We start from the raw sequence: 18,145 nt of genomic DNA, 5'->3' as shown, positions 1-18,145 counted from the left end.
CGTATTTAGTGTCCATTTCGGGAATTCCAACCACGAGAGAAAAATCCCATATGTTTTACGCGCGCGGCTACGTACCGTCACTTCGTGAAAACAAAATCACAGCGCGTCCTTGAATTTCGTGTTTTCACGAAGTGACGGTAATGTTTACAGCTCATTTCCCCAAAAAATATAAGAAATTATGGAAATATTTAAACATAGAATTAAACATTAAGATATTTTCTATCCCAGGATATAAAATTTATTTGCCTTTGATACATTAAAGAGGTTGAGATTATGGTTTGAAACTTTGAAAGCGATTTATTCAAAACTAACTTTCTTTTAGTTGCGCGCTCTACCGTCACTTCGTGAAAACAGGGACGATATATGTAACTTATTCAATTGTTTATCTTTTGGGTCTACCAATATAGTTTTAATTAAGTAAAGTGTTTTTAGCTTATTTCCTATTATTGTCGTGTTATGGTTGTGAATCTATCAGTGTTATATTACTTTTGTTTATATGTCATGATTATGTTTTTTTATCGACACGGCCCTGATTGAAACCAGTCTGCGAACTGTTCCGGGCTTTTACCGTGTATGAATAGAATAAACTCAACTCAACTCAACTTGAGCCTAACATTTTTTTGTTTTGCTATCAAATTTGTATTTCCCGTATTACTTAAGGTTATAATCGTGAGCCATTTGAAATCAGTAACGACTACAATGAATAACTTCCCTATATTTTGTGTCCAGGTCCAATGCGTTAAATAGATGATCACTTTAGTCAGTTTAAACATATTTGTGGCTTACACCCAGTAAATTAGATCATTTGATCGATCTGTAATTGAAAACAAGTCAGAAAAAAATCTTGGAACCACAAATATGTTTAAACTATTGAAATTTCTCCCAGGAAGCATTACATTTACACTTTAGTAAGACTTAAAAAAGAAGAAAAAAGAAAGGACTCCCTAAACATAACAGAATTAATCGAATAATTATTCAATCTAGACTTTTCGCTGTGAGAAACTAACAAAAAAAACAAGCAAACAAATTATGTTTTTGTTTTTTTTGGATTTTTTATTTTGATCTTATATTAACTACCTTTGACCATCTTGTAATCTCTTTCTTCGTTTTCTGTTATATGTTCTTTTTTATCTTCCTCTTCTCCTCCAGATTTTCATTTACTTCTTGTTCTTTTCGATCCTCCTCCTCCTCCCCTCCATCTCCTTCTTCGTTTTATATTCTTCTTCTTCTTCATTTCCTTCCCTTCTTCATCCTCTTCTTCTTCCTCATCCTCCACTCATTTTTTTCTTCGCCTCCTTCTCCCTCATGACATGTCTCTCTTCTTATTCATTATCTCCTTTTCTCCCTTGATGGTGTTCTTGTTATTGTTGTTGTTAATGACATTGTGGATATTGTGGAGGTGTGGTGGTATAGTAGTTCATTCATTTGACTCTTGATCCAAGGATTGAGGGTTCGAATACCAATCTAGCATTAACGTAATTTGGCAAGGCAATAACCCACAGTTGACCTTCTCCACCCAGGTGTAAATAGATACCAGACAATCGCTGTGATAACAATGATTGCAGGTCCCTGGGGAAAAACAGATTTGAAGCTGAGGAAGATTCCCTTAGTAAATAAAACTATTATTATTATTTTTATTTTTATGCATTAGTCTTTTTTAGTAGGGTGGCTCCATCAGTAGTTAAAAACTGTTTTCCGTGGAGGCCCTACAACATGATTACAAAATTTACAAACAGTTATGTAAACAATCCAAATCGAAACTAATGAATTCAGTGACAACAGTATTATTTATTATAATAATTATTATTACTATTGTTATTATTATTATATCCATATATTTGTGTCATTATTATCATTCCCTTTATCTTATCATTACTTTTATCATTGATGTTATTAAATATATAATTTTTGGTTGTTATCGTTATCATTATTACTATGATTATTATCATTCGCAAAAACAATAAAGGTATAATGGTAGTAGGGGAAGTCGATTCCCTCATATTTCTCCGCTGCATGACCAGTAATGATGGAAATGTTTCACTTTCCTTTTCTTCTCCACACTTAGCCTTACCCACACCCTCACTAATCGAACACGCACGCACACATAATTCCCCTTAAATAGAATATAATGCACCCCATCCCCTCACACCCACAAGCGTACCCCCATACTATAAATGAGGAGGGATATAGTTGTGACAATGGTCGATTTATGGAGAATCAAAAAGTGCCCTCGGACATATATCTTTTTAATGAGAGGGAACAAGTTCTGCATTAAATGAATTTGGAGTTGAACGAGTGCAACTTCCGGTAATGGAAGTTATCATAGAACTATACCTCTACTCCAATCACACGCATACTCACGTACGCACCCACACAAGCAACACCCACCGACGCCCCCACACACCTTCCTATAACCTACCAACACACACACACACACACGCACACACACACACACACAGACACACATCCTTACAAATCACCAAGTACATTAATTTCAATTTAACAATTATGTGGATTGAATATAAGATCCATTTTAATATTTTGCTGAAACACAGACACAGGCATATAATTTTAGAAGGTCATATATGTTTATTAAATATCAAGGTATGTAAGCATTCTATAACGCGAATCAAGCAGTAAACATAGCAATAATTATATCACGTTAGAAAATTACGATAATTAACAGACACAACTTACTTGTTATAGAGTCTGTCTCTAGAATATATCCACAATATTTAACAGAAATATGTACTTAACAAGGTTTGTTGATGAATAAAAATAATACTTCCTTTATAAGGAGAACATAATATATGTTTATTAAATATCAAGGTATGTTAGCTTTTTATTACATGGTTCAAACGGTAAACAAAGCAATAATTATGACACAATTGAAAATTACGAAAGTTAAAAGACACAAATTCCTTTATATAGTTGTCTGTATCTAGATCTTATCGACAATACTTTCAAAAATCTGTACTTCACAACGATTGTTGCTGAATACGATAATACGAATGATTACACTGATTTATTACACTGATATATGGTCTACTAATACATAGGACTTCATGAATATATCCATATGATTACATGTATATATCCATAATGGTCTACGGATACATATGACTACATGAATATATCCATATGATTACATGTATATATCCATAATCGTCTACAAAAAATAAAGCAACACAATAAACGGCTCTATATAACATAATACTTATGAAGGAGACATAAATACAACATTGCAACTATATGAACATGCATTATACCTGCATGTTCACTATGTGGAATACAAACAACAGCAATAATCTTCCATAGGAAGCAAGAAAATCGAAAGGGTTACACCCAATTCCGATAGAGGGAGCCCTTCATTCAGGTCAAAAGTAGCCCGGTTTTTCATTGTTAATAACTTTCTTTTTTTATATAATTACAACATTACAGTGTGAGTACCATGTGAGGTTGAAACACAAATAGGTAAATACCCCATTAATAATTATGTCCGAGTTATTATTAATTCATTTTGTTGTTACCCTCGCCCTTTAAAACGTATAATAGTAAGATTAAAACTCATTGTATATATATATGTATATATACATTTTATGAGAAATAAAATGAGAGAATAATGGTTTCGTAGCTTAAATCAAAGATTCCCAATGCTCTCATCCCTTTTTGTGATTTTCTTCAAAAGTTCGCGAAAATTCTCGACCGGGAGACATTTATGTTTTATAGATTAACCGGGTTACTTTTCACCTGAATAAAGAGGCTTCCTAAGATACATACATTAAATAGGCACTATAAGCGCTTATGATGTTTTATGATTAACAAGTAATCATTTTGTTTTACATATCGGTTCATTATAGAACAAGAACATAACATAGTAGATAGCATAATATGTCAAAAACGTTAAATAGGCACTATAAGTGCTTATGATATTTTATGATTAACATCAATCATTTTGGTTTACAGGTGAGTTCATGAAAGAACTAGAACATTACATAGTAGATAGCACAATTTGTCATTTCATAGAAATGATTTTATAAACACAGATATTGATACACAGGAATAAATATATAAATATGTTTCAAAAGCTCTAAAAGATTAAACATTTGCAATTTCTGTATAATCAGCAGCAAAATTCCCAACTATATCTGACACTCAGATCTCAGTACAGAGACATAGATAGTGTCATATGAATACGTGGAAACAAATATTTGACAGAATTTGTTATTCCTGGAGTATAGCCCCAAAACTCAGGAACCGAATTCACTATCAACTTCCTTCAACGAAGCTTTCATGGAAGGAACAGTTCATATACGCATGCCGACATCTTTTGAATACAGAGGTAAATATCACATAAATAAATACTCACACACGCATAAATAGATAAATAGATAAATAGATAAATAGATTCATAATCACACTATCATATAGACGATGAGGTACATACACATGAAATCATTTTGAACAGGTATATCATAATCATATATATTAAAAGGGATTTGTAAATACTTTTAAACATATCTGTTTGAGAGAGATAGTTACGTCACCGGAAGTTGCTACTGATTGGTCAGGCATTTCATAAAAACTCACAAATAGTTTCCTCTCTTTAATACACATTGTACCCGGGAGGGAGCTATTTAGAGCTCCATTGTTTAACCTATGACCCATCTCGAGAATACGTATACATTCGCGTGTCACAACTATCTCTCTCAATACGCTATCGTTTTAAACAGTCAATAAATAACAAAGGCAAAGATAACCTACGGCACACGTAGTAGTACTGAATGAAAGGACGCCCTCACTTGAAATGAAATGTAGAGAAGATGAAGTCACAATTGTTAATTAGGTAGTTGGTCCTCTTGTTTCAAAGTTGAAACCCTCATACTGCAAGCCTCCTGGCACATACACAAGCCACTGGAACTTTGGTTGTCTGCTTCTCATAACTACAGATAGTTAAACAGAATAGAGAGGGAGAAAGATACATTTGAATGTTGCAAAAAGACTTGTACAAGTTGTGATGAAAACACAGTGCTCGTCCGAATAAAATAAAATAAAATTATATATTAGGCTATTATTATTATTATTATTATTATTATTATTATTATTATTATTAATATAATTGACATTTCATGTCAGTAGTTGAAAGCAATTAATTGGAATAAAATACTTTAAAGAATTTAGTTATTTTATTGTATTGATTAAAATGACCACAAAAGTGAAATATCATTTAAATCTTAAGATTTTCAAAAGAATATATTCTCGCATTTTCGTTTTGTGTTTTTATAGTGCCCCCGTGATACATACTAACTCCCGACTTTGTCGAGTGTGATGTGCCATGACTAGCGGCATGTTCACTTGGTCTGTCTTCGCCTACACACTGGCTCAAGCCATCCCGGTTCGAAATTGAGTCACGTCTTTTGGATGGTGACATTAAAGGTCGTTCTCTAGACGTATAATATATACGTAATCATATAATCATATAATAATCATATCTGATTGATACACGTCTATTAAAACCCCATTACACACACGCAAGCACCCTCCCCAATTTCTAACTGGAAATAACTTTTAGTAACATCATTCTCAAATGCAGCCTTACAGATAAGCAACTGTTACTACTGATTGCGGACTTACCGGTAAACACCACCCACACATTGTCCGCGTCTAAGCGTCTCCATCTCGCGTACAACTGGCATGCAGTCAACGCCTGGGTTTGTAATGAAGCCATTGTTGTAAGGGTTAATACAATCACGGCACGCGCATCTGGCGGAAAGTATGTCTTGTGGGTATCTGAGAGATGAAGAAAATAAAAATAACAACGTTAACTCATTCCATCCCACAGCAAACAATCTTCCGATGCTACATTATATTTATCATGGGATTCATATACCAAGGACTTCAAGATGATTTGTTAAATATATCTACTCTAATATTATTCAGTACAGGTGTTAGAAAGGTGGGTCAAGGAGCTTATCAAGACCAGTGATGGGTAATTTTGCAAAGCTAGTGTGTTGCACAAAACAGTCCCTCAGTCAATAATGTGGGTAGCTAGGGTTAAGTGCAACATTTCACGTGTAGCAAACGAGCAACCGAAGTGTTGAGTTTGAACCCATATAAATGACCGTTAAAGGTAATACAAAGTTTTGGGATTTTTTAAAATTGGATGGTGGTGATTATTTTCAATTTTGATATATTTGGATGCCCCTGTGTATGTAATATAAGCACTAGAAAATTTAGCCCCTAAAACACTTCTGCTTTCGAGAAAAATTGAATATAAAAATTTACCGGTGCTCCTGGTAAATTTTGATAAATTTAAAATAGCGCCGTACGGCCGTACAATGGTAGCTGCGACCATGAAAATTCAGAATATGTAGTTGTGATATAAAATTTCCAAACAGGAATAGCTAATTGGTCGATTTTAGTCAAGAAACATTGTTTTATAGCCTACTTAATATCTTGACCTTGAGAGGGAGCTATACAACATAAAGAGTTCATTATTTATAATTTTATAACTTTGGAATCGATTTCAAACGTTACAACGATCACTGAATATTGTAGGGTCGCATATGCTTCCAATATGTTCATTTGAACCAAATTTATGACCCCATACCAAAACTTTGTATTACCTTTATTAACAGGTTACGGAACAAACTGACAAACAATTCGAAATATGATTTATATTTAATTCCGGTGCCATCTAGTCTCTCATAATAATTGTTTTGCCCCTTTTCCCCCTCTTTTTGGAAATCTATTTGGATATGGCTGCGGTTAGCTGCGTCATAGCTGAACGATCAAGGCTTTAAAGCTAAAAAGGTCTTACCTCTCTACGTCTGTATCTGTCTCCATGACAAAAGGACATAGCGCTCTCGACTCGAGAGGCTCCTGATTGCGTTCCAAGAGCGACCTAGGGCATGTGTTGTTAAGATAGGAATGCTGGATCTCCGTGCCACTACCCGCGATAGTTTGGCCGTGCAGCATCTCATAAAGCATTCCCTCTGACGGGTCCCTGCAGGCTTCAGTTGCCGCCTGATCAAGGTTCGGTGCGTCAGCGTTTCTCTTGATGCGCGTTGAACCAGTAGCGCCATCAGATGCTTGAGTCGTAAAATGAATTCTGCTTGCAACCTCGACGAGTTCATTTTCTCCACTACCACTCGTAAAAGGAACTGCTGTAGCGCTCTCAACGGACGTGGCATCCAAATGAAATGCCGTGTTTAGTTCAATTCTTGAGGAAGTGATTGATAGAGTGTTTCCGGAGCTGGTGTCTATGTCAGGATTCTTTGAGTTAGGTTTCACTGTGAGGTAGACCGCTTCCTTTATTTCCTCATCATAAAGGTCACTTTCAGACGAGATTTCGTTTCCCTCCTGATCCCCACCAAAGGAGAGTCCTTGTCCTGATGTGTCGATTTCTTTCGTGTTCACGAGATACGCCTGGCCTAATGATTCGGTGTTACTGTTTACATCTGTTTTATGGTTTGGTAGTAACGACTGGATGACGGAGACTACCTTGTCATCAGAATGGTGTCTTCCAACAGAGAAAGCTAGGCATTGTGACATCATCGCGGTGAGAATAAGTAAGACAAGATCGGACGGTTGATACATTTTCTAAAAACGAACATAATAAAAAAAGGTGAGAAATTAGCATGAAATCAGTTTAAAGTTTAAAAAAGCGCAAATAATAAAACAAAACAATGTGAGAAGAAGAAAAAACATACAAACAGAGAATAACGATATCTCCGTCCCGAATAGGTCTTCAAATCCTGCTTAAATAAAGCATTAATATAAACATGCACAAAATAATATAAACATAACTATTAATAAAACTTAGGAGGTAATTTTCTGATCTTAATTACATTATTGTTGGTACTGTAAAGGAAAAGGAAATTTATCAATTTTTTGAGTATTGCATGAATTGGAGAAGTTTACACAACCAAGTCTAGGGGAAAAGGAAGCATTTAATTAGCTGGTGTAAGTTTCGGTCAAATATAACATCACATAAGTGTTCAGCACTTTTCCGGTAATGTAATACCAACATGATATATATATATGAACATTTTTATTTTTAATTGCCATCAATTTACATATTTATCCAAGGAAATTCCTCTTAGATTCAACCAAAGATAGATCTTAAGATAGCAACCAGTGAAGATTGCGTAAGTGTATGCCGTCATTGGAACAGGACTTCGCCGAATCTATGGCGTGATGCAGAAGATAATTATCTGGCAGTGGCGTAGTTAAGGTTATTTTAAAGAGGGGTTGGGGCGCTGAAAGTCATTATACAGTTTTTGTTTAATATGAAATGGTCATGCATTCATTTTCCCCAGTTACTGATAAAGTTTTTACACTGCCAACTCCTAATAAGTGGCAATGGCATTGCGACCGCGAGGGAATCTTCTGAAATACCATGAAAGTACAAGCAGATAAGGTAAAAACCAACAGAACAAACAACATGAAGAACAAAACAAATATAGTTTAAATCGATTTGATGTAACTACTAACAGATAAAAACATTAGATGAATAATTATTGATAACTCATATTAATTCCCCCCCCCCCCCCCCTCCAACAACAACAAGAAACCTAAAAAGAAAGCTAAAAAGCTGTTATCATTATTCCAAAATGTCCTTTAGAGTAAGGAAAAGAAAACATTTAAGAATAAATACATATACATGTACAATGATATAGGGATAGAAAGTGCAATTAATTTCATTAATCATTACAAATAAATAAACGTACCATTTTGATTTGACTAACTGGTAAACACTCTTTCGATGAAAACTCTCGACGCTGGTATTGCACAAATCTCAGTGGATTCTCAAGACTAAACTCCGCTCCTTTCCTATAAACAAATATTAAGAATAACTTCAAAGACAATTCCTCACTGCTCGACCATTAAGTATTACTTCTTTAGGTACTTGTATAATTTAGAATAAAGTGATATTAAGACTTGATTTCTCGTACACTTCTGATGCCCAAACGACTACCGTTCTTGCAATGATAAACCCTCAACCAATCAACCTGTTATATATCATTGATTGTTTAAACTTAGATTTGAATAAACAGGATGGGTATTTTTGCGCCATGATTTTGTTATTGTTTTCCTGCATAAAAATACGAGAATATTTTCATCTCAACCAAAATCTAATTTCGGAGGTGAGTGGGTATGGATCGAGGGGAAAGTCCCGGTTCTAGCGCAGTGTAGTCTGCTTTATGCCCTGGGTATAATTGTTGTCATGGCTGCCTACATGGATTGTATTGCATGGTCTATTTATAGATTACTTCCGTAAATTAAAGCGAAGTGAACGATAGTAGACTGGTTGAAGATTTCTAATGTTGTTTGTGGTTTGAACAACTTAGATTGAGTTAATTAAATCCCGGCGTTTATCAATAAAAACCTAGGCTCTTAAAATACATTTCACCTTTCCCCAAAACGTCAATAAACAGAAAAATAAAACAATACTATTGGGCCTATGTAATTTTTATAATGCGACAATAATCAATTTCGTAAAGAAATAAATGCAAAAGAGGCTTTTTGACAATGATAACAGTTATTTTACATTTAATTGTGCAACATTTATTTTACATTTAATTGTAAAATCAGTCATTTTACGTGTCATTATAAAATCTAATATTTTACATTTAATTGTAAATCTGGTATTTTACATCAAATTGTAAATCAGTTATTACACATTTAATTGTAAATCAGTTATTTTACATTGAATGGTTAATCGGGAAATTTACATTTAATATGAAAGCATTTTTTTTTTTTTCATATTCTTTGTTATTCATTGTTTTGCCCATGTAAAATGTGCATGTCTAATGTATTAACATAGTTTCATAATTTTTTTTAATTGTTTACTACCGATTTGTTATCTTTAAAAAATGTTGCCACTCGTTTATGATTGTCTTTGTTTATATTTGAATGCACAAAAAAAAATTGGTAAAATGGTTATTGAAATATTACTTAATATCAATTAATAATGTTGTTTTCAGGTACAGATTAAGTATAGTTCAAAGAGAGAGTAAGACAGCGAGTGAGTAAGCGAGTGTGAAAGAGAGACAGAGAGTGAGAGAAATAGAAAAAGCGTAAACGAGAGAGCGAGAGAGAGAGAGGTTTCTTACAAAATGTTTCACAGACCACAATTTCCTAAAACACATTTCCACCATCAAATCAAACAAACAAAGAAACGAGCAACGACTCACGAAAAAGCAGAAGAAGAAGAAGATCACGAAGAAGAGAAGAAAGAGAAGAAGAAAAACAAGAAAAAGAATAAATAAATATCGAACAAAATGAAAGATAGAGAGAATAAAGCAGGAAGGTGAGAGATAAGTTAAGAAAGAAAGAAAGAAAGAATAAGATGAACTCCAGGAATGAGATCGTGAAATTGTGATTGTCATCAGGCTAAATCATAAAACAACTCTAACGCTAGACCACTGTCAATGATACAGATAAACACTGATTTATGGGTATATTGAAACCAAAAATATTTTGATTTACTAAAAGACAGAACTCTTCGCCGGTTTTCCCTTTGTCAATGATTTCCTTTTTATTATCTTTAAAAAAAATATTTTGCTTGTAATTTTTCTTTCCATTTCTAAGCATTTGAAATATTCCGTTTAATAGCAAAGAATCAAATCTTTATTATCTTTCAATATCTGCCGAGTTTTCATATGTCTACTACCCCAATCTCTTCAGATGTTAAATACAATCATTATGAAATATTGTACGAGCTGTGTAATGTGTAATCATTTGATAGTAGCACAATGTTATTCCTATATTTATACATCAGATTCTTCAGTTTCTCTGACATCGTGTACATTATTTCTACCACGGTTATCTAATTGTTTGTATTTTCATATTTTTAAATTTGAAATCTAACCTCAAGTTCTTGTTGCAATAAAGAAATAAAATGATGAAATAGACATATATGACTGTAATGACAATTTGTCGTGAAAAAACAATGAACAAACAATTTTTAAAATTTGTGAAACTACAGTTATGCTAAAAAAAAGAATTTAAGAACATACATTTAGTACATGGGAACCGTCCGATCCTATGACTAAAAATAACTTACGTATACAAAAAAGTACAAATATTTTTCTTATATCTTTTTTTGTGGTTATATTTTAAAAAAATCTTAATCAAGTGATTTGCATTCCATACTCTCGTGTGCCTCCGTGAGATTTGAACATTGGAGACATTTCCTTTAAGAGTGAGTTTCCGCTGTTGCACCTTCGGAACAGGACATATGCCGAAATTTCCTTCGAGAAAACATTATGATTCACTTTTGAACAGCATGACCAAACGGGACTCCCGGCACAGAGAGCGAGAGAAAATACACGGATTAAGGGAATATGGAAGAGTTATTTCCCAATACCAATATAAAAATTAGATTAATACCCTTATTTTCGTAAAAAGTGGAGCTTAGAGCATCATCGATATTTTGTTTTATTATGAGCAACAACTAGCAAAAACTGAAAGTGGCATTTGTAAACGTTTTAATTGGGAAAATTTTATCAACGTTTTATTTCACAAATTTCCCTGCGTTTTAAGAATTAGGCTGGTATCAGTATATCAAACAAGAAGTGTTAATTCAAGGTTTGAATCATAATTGATAAACATAAATAATATATTTTATTTTTGGCACTTCTGACAAAAAAACAAAAAAAACAACAACAAACAACACGCCGACGTGCACCGAGATCTGTAAAAAGAAAAGGCATGATCATTTTTTCTTGGAAAGCAAGTGTTTCCGTATCTAAAAATAGCAAAGAAAAAGTCAATGAAAAAAGAAGCACGTTGTTGTATAGACATTGACATTTTTATCATAATTTGTTATCTCTAAAACGAAATCAATATAGAATCTTCTTTTATTTCTTCAATAATCCTTTTTATTTCTAACAAATAGAAAATAAGAAACAAACGAAATTGAAAGAATATGTAAAACGAAAAGGATATGATGATGAAAGTGTGCTCCGTTGATCTGCCCCCACAACAACACACCGGTTTCCTAACATATTTAAACTGTATGCATACTTTCAAACAAAGTTGCTCTTGTCAACCTTAAAGCCTGTCCGAGGCTTGCCTGACAAAGCAGAACATAATGGCCCGAATTCACAAAGGAGGTTTGTCGACAAACCAAGGTTTGTTTCGCCAAACCTCCTTTTGTTTTTTACAAACCAGGTTTGTAAAATACGCGTAAAACCGCGTCATATGACGTACGAAAACCAAGGTTTGTCGACAAACCTCCTTTGTGAATTCGGGCCAATGTATGCAAACTGGATTCCAAATATTGTAGTTCTTTCAAGAACAACAGGTTAATGGAATATTAGATGAAGATTGCTAGCAATATTTTGTATTTTGTATTTTTCTGTATCCTTTATGTTTTGTTTTTTGTTACTGCCTTAATTTTTGGATTTTTAACATTTATTCATTTTTATTTATTTCTTCTCATTTGCTATGTTTTCTTTATATAAATGTTTTTGAATGCTTTTTTATATGATTGTACGTTTGATGTAAACTTGTATTTTTAGCCTTTGAACTTTTTGACAAGTTATGAATAAAAACTCATTTGAATTTGAATTGAATTGAATAACTCGTCTCCGTATCTCCAGGATAGAAATGTCTATATATTTGAATAGCCTATGTTAGTACACCGGTCTACTGCTTTGGGCTTTAATTCGTCAAACAATATACAGGGTTGGAGGTGAGAGTTGGAATTGGGATTAATGTTAGGCTTAGGGTAAGGGTTAGGATTAGGATTAAGGTTAGGGTTAGGGTTAGGGTTAGGTTTGGGGTTAGGGTGAGAGTTGGAATTGGGATTAATGTTAGGCTTAGGGTAAGGGTTAGGATTAGGATTAGAGTCAGGGTTAGGGTCGGGGTTAGGGTTAGGGTTAGGTATATTGCTTGGTCTTGAGTTGAAGTTAGGCTATGTGGTACTGCAGGATATTGATTGTGGAACAGTACTGCCTTCAGAGAATTCGTTTTACAACAGGACCGGGGAAGCTGACTTGGGATTAAAGGGAAATCCAAAATTTGTAATAAGTTCATTTGTACGGAAAGCAGAAACCACTACATCTCAGAGAATGTCAACCGGATGTGACGTAATAACGGACAAATCTCCCGTTTGTCGTGTACAGAAATATTACTATATTCTGTTTTCATTCCCAGGCACATTCTCCCCTAGAGCGCTACTCAAAACATATTATAGATAACATGTCATAATATTATTATATTCTTATCTCTTGTGATAAAGTGTCACTTTCAAATTATATTATTTCATTTCTATAATGGTCCACTATATTGCTATTATGTTGAATTAGATCGTCAGATGCGCGCTGCACAGCACTGCATAGATCGCGCACATACCTGCGCTCGCCCTCGCTCACGTCTACAAGACTATTTTTTAGTTTTTTTTTTTTTTGTTTTTTTTTTTTGTTTATGTAAATGAGAGTATGGAAGTGATTTTGTCCGCGGAATCAGTCTTGGGAGTGATTTTGTGACAAAATCAATTTGTCAGATTGCTTTCGTGACAAACCCAATAGGTAATATTGCTTTAAAAACATTGATTTCGTGACAGAATCACATGACATTGTGTAAGACTTGGCGCCCCATACTGGACGGCATGGCGCTTCTCGAGCGTTGCTTGTGATGACGGCCTCTAGATGAGAGGTGGGGGGGGGGGAGGAAGACCAAGCATTCAACAAACTTGTTACACTTGGCGCCCCTTATTCCATATGCCTCTGCACGCTTATGAGAATACATTTGAAGATAATACTCCCATCTCTCTTTCTAACTCCTTCTCCCTCTCCCCACCCTCGATTGCTTCTTCCATAGGCCAGTTATATATGAGATAAATCTCGTTAAGAACTATATCCCCCTTCCCGCTTTGTTTACTTCTATTTTTGGTTCCTCTCTTAAATTAACATGAAGGTTCGAATCAGTTCCGTAAATAGGGACTTTTAGATTTGCATGGACTGATACGAGTGACGTCCATTCAAGGCAGTGCATTAAAAGGACGTTGACCGTAGCAATCCACGTTGTCGTTTGGCAATTCTAAAAGTCCCTAATATTCACAGTCACACACATCTGTTGCATCTCGGTCGCGTTTATCTCCTCTTCAGCCTATTTCCCTTGTATATTTGTCATGCAGTGAGTCTCATGATTCATTTTATCCCTCTGCATGCCTTCTCTCTCTCTCTCTCTCTCTCACTCTCTCTCTTTCACTCTCTCTCTCTCTCTCTCTCTCTTGGTTGGCATAATTATTACCTTTTCTCTCTCATTCATCACGGCTCCATCTACTTTTTCCTTAGTTTTACCCCCTCTTTTCTCCTCTTTTCCCTCTCTCTCCCTGCTCCTCTCGATTCCCATTATCTGTCTCCTCCTTCATTTCTCTCTCCTCTCCCTCACCCTTTATCCCTCTGTCTCTCTCTCTCTCTCTCTGTGCTCCTCTCGATTCCCATTATCTGTCTCCTCCTCCATTTCTCTCTCCTCTCCCTCACCCTTTATCCCCTGTCTCTCTATCTCTCTACACGTTTTACTTGAGCCTAACATTTATTTGTTTTGCTATCAAATTTGTTATTCCCGTATTACTTAAGGTTATAATCGTGAGCCATTTGAGATCAGTAACGGCTACAATGAATAACTTCCCTATATTTTGTGTCCAGGTCCAATAGGTTTAATAGATAATCACTTTAGTAAGATTTAAAAAAGAAGAAGAAAAAAAGAGACTCCCGAAACATAACAGAATGAATCAAATACTTATACATTCTAGACTTTTTGCTGTGAGAAACTATATAACAAAAAAGAAACAAGCAAACAAACAAGCGGACAAGCAAACAGAATTATCTTTTATTTTGTTGAATTATGACCTTATATTAAACTACCTTTGACCATCTTGTAATCTCTTTCTTCATTTTCCTTTATATATTCTTTTTCTTCTTCCTCTCCTCCTCCTAATCTTCACTTACTTCTTCTTCTTTTCGATCCTCCTCCTCCTCCCCCTCCATCTCCTTCTTCCTTTTATATTCTTCTTCTTCTTCATTTCCTTCCCTTCCTCGTCCTCTTTTTTTTCCTCATCCTCCACTCGTTTTTTTCTTCGCCTCCTTCTCCCTCATGACATGTCTCTCTTCTTATTCAGTATCTTCTTTTCTCCCTTAATGGTGTTGTTGTTATTGTTGTTGTTAGTGACATTGTGGATATTGTGGAGGTGTGGTGGTATAGTAGTTCATTCATTTGACTCTTGATCCAAGGATTGAGGGTTCGAATACCAATCTAGCACTAACGTAATTTGGCAAGGCAATAACCCACAGTTACCCTTCTCCACCCAGGTGTAAATAGATACCAGACAATCGCTGGGATAACAATGATTGCAGGTCCCTGGGGAAAAACAGATTTGAAGCTGAGGAAGATTCCCTTAGTAAATAAAACTATTATTAATTGTTTTTATGTTTGTATGCATTAATCTTTTTTAGTAGGTTGGCTCCATCAGTAGTTAGATACTGTTTTCCGTGGAGGCACTACAACATGATTACAAAATTTACAAACATCCAAATCGAAACTAATGAATTCAGTGACAAAAGTATTATCTATTATAATCATTATTATTACTATTGTTATTATTTTTATTATTATTATTATTATTATTATTATTATTATTATTATTATTATTATTATTATTATCCATATATTTGTGTCATTATTACCATTCCCTTTATCTTATCATTACTTTTATCAATGATGTTATTAAATATAATTTTTGGTTATTATCGTTATCCTTATTACTATGATTATTATCATTCGCAAAAACAATAAAGGCATAGTAGTAGTGGGGGAAGTGGACTCTCTTATATTTCTCCGCTGCATGACCAGTAATGATACAAATGTTTCACTCTTCTTTTCTTCTCCACACCTAGCCTTACCCACACCCTCACTCATCGAACACACGCACACACATAATTCCTCTTAAATGGCATATAATGCACCCCAAACCCCTCACACCCACAAGCTTACCCCATAAGCTAAATGGGGAGGGGTATAGTTGTGTCAAAGGTCGATTTATGGAGAACCAAACAGTGCTATCGGACATATATTTTTTTTAATGAGAGGGAACAAGTTCTGCGTTAAATGAATTTAGCGTTGAACGAGTGCAACTTCGGGTGATGGAAGTTATCATTGAACTATACATCTACTCCAATCACACGCATACTCACGTACGCACCCACACAAACAACACCAACCGACGCCCGCACACACCTTCATTTAACCTACCAACACACACATACACACATCCTCACAAATCACCAAGTACATTAATATCAATTTAACAATTACGTGGACTGAATATTAGATTCATTTTAACATTTTTCTGAAAAACAGATACGGTCGTATAATTTTAGAAGGTCATTGAAGTTTATTAAATATCAAGGTATGTTAGCATTCTATAACGTGAATCAAGCAGTAAAAATAGCAATAAATATATCACGTTAGAAAATTACGATAATTAACAGACATAAATTACTTGCTATAGTCTCTGTCTCTAGATCTTATCCACAACATTAAAAATAAATATGTACTTAACAAGGTTTGTTGATGAATAAAAATGATACTTCCTTAATAAGGAGAACATAATATATGTTTATTAAATATCAAGGTATGTGAGCTTTTTCTTACGTGATTCAAGCAGTAAACAAAGCAATGGTTATGACACAATTGAAAATTAGCAGATAAAACTTCCTTTTTATAGTTATCTGTATCTAGATCTTATCGAAAATACTTTCAAAAATATGTACTTTACAACGATTGTTGCTGAATACTATAATACGAATGATTTAATTACACGGATATATGTATAATGGTCTACTGATACATAGGACTACCTGTATATATCCATAATGGTCTACTGATACATAGGACTACATGAATATATCCATAATGGTCTACTGATACATAGGACTACCTGTATATATCCATAATGGTCTACTGATACATAGGACTACATGTATATATCCATGATGGTCTACTGATACATAGGACTACATGTATATATCCATAATGGTCTACTAATACATAGGACAACATGTATATATCCATAATGGTCTACTAATAGGCCTATATATGACTACATGAATTTATCCATATGATTACATGCATATATCCATAATGGTCTACTAATGACTACATGAATTTATCCATATGATTACATGTATATATCCATAATCGTCTTCTGAAAAATAAAACAACCTAATAAACGACTCTTTATTATATATTATGAAGGAGACATCAATACAACATTGAAATTATATGAACATGCATTATATCTTCATGTTCACTACGTGTAATACAAACAACAGCAATAATCTTCCATAGGAAGCAATACAATCGAAAGGGTTACACCCAATTCCGCACGAGGGAGCCCTTCATGCAGGTCAAAAGTAGCCAGGTTTTTAATTGCTATGACTCTCTTTTTGATTATCATTACCAAATGAGAGTGTGAATACAAATATCAGGTTTAATTAAAATAGGTAAATACCAAATTATTAATAATTTCCCAGTTATTAATAATTAATTTTGTTGTTACCCTCGCCCTCTATAACGTATAATACTAGTAAGATTCAAACTCATTATACATGTATATTTAAAAAATATATATATATAATTTATATACATTTATTTCATAAGAAACGAAATAAGATGGTTTCGTAGCCCAAATCAAAATTTCCTAATGCTCTCATCCCTTTTTGTAATTTTCTTCAAAAGTTCGCACAAATTCTCGACCGGGAGACATTTATGTTTTATAGATTAACCGGGTTACTTTTCACCTGAATAAAGAGGCTTCCTAAGATACATACATTAAATAGGCACTATAAGTGCTTATGATGTTTTATGATTAACAAGTAATCATTTTGTTTTACATATCGGTTCATTATAGAACAAGAACATAACATAGTAGATAGCATAATATGTCAAAAACGTTAAATAGGCACTATAAGTGCTTATGATATTTTATGATTAACATCAATCATTTTGGTTTACATGTGAGTTCATAAAAGAACTAGAACATTACATAGTAGATAGCACAATTTCTCATTTCATAGAAATGATTTTATAAACACAGATATTGATACACAGGAATAAATATATAAATATG

The 18,145-nt window shown here is 34.0% G+C and overlaps 1 protein-coding gene across 1 annotated transcript; it reads right to left on the bottom strand.

The window, feature by feature from the left end:
* Positions 1 to 4,426: 4,426 nt before the first annotated feature.
* On the bottom strand, positions 4,427 to 6,872 carry LOC100889162 (interleukin 17-like protein). Its single transcript, XM_030992591.1, has 3 exons — positions 6,821 to 6,872; positions 5,635 to 5,790; positions 4,427 to 4,943 (listed from the first exon to the last, which is right to left on the bottom strand). Exons 1-3 carry the CDS (start codon positions 6,844 to 6,846, stop codon positions 4,880 to 4,882), a joined length of 246 nt encoding a protein of 81 aa, XP_030848451.1. The 5' UTR covers positions 6,847 to 6,872; the 3' UTR covers positions 4,427 to 4,879.
* Positions 6,873 to 18,145: the final 11,273 nt, after the last annotated feature.

The sequence above is a fragment of the Strongylocentrotus purpuratus genome, unplaced genomic scaffold (assembly GCF_000002235.5).
Source record: "Strongylocentrotus purpuratus isolate Spur 01 unplaced genomic scaffold, Spur_5.0 spur5_scaffold_20, whole genome shotgun sequence".
Lineage (NCBI taxonomy): Eukaryota > Metazoa > Echinodermata > Echinoidea > Camarodonta > Strongylocentrotidae > Strongylocentrotus > Strongylocentrotus purpuratus.
This window is presented reverse-complemented; position numbering and strand designations above follow the sequence as displayed.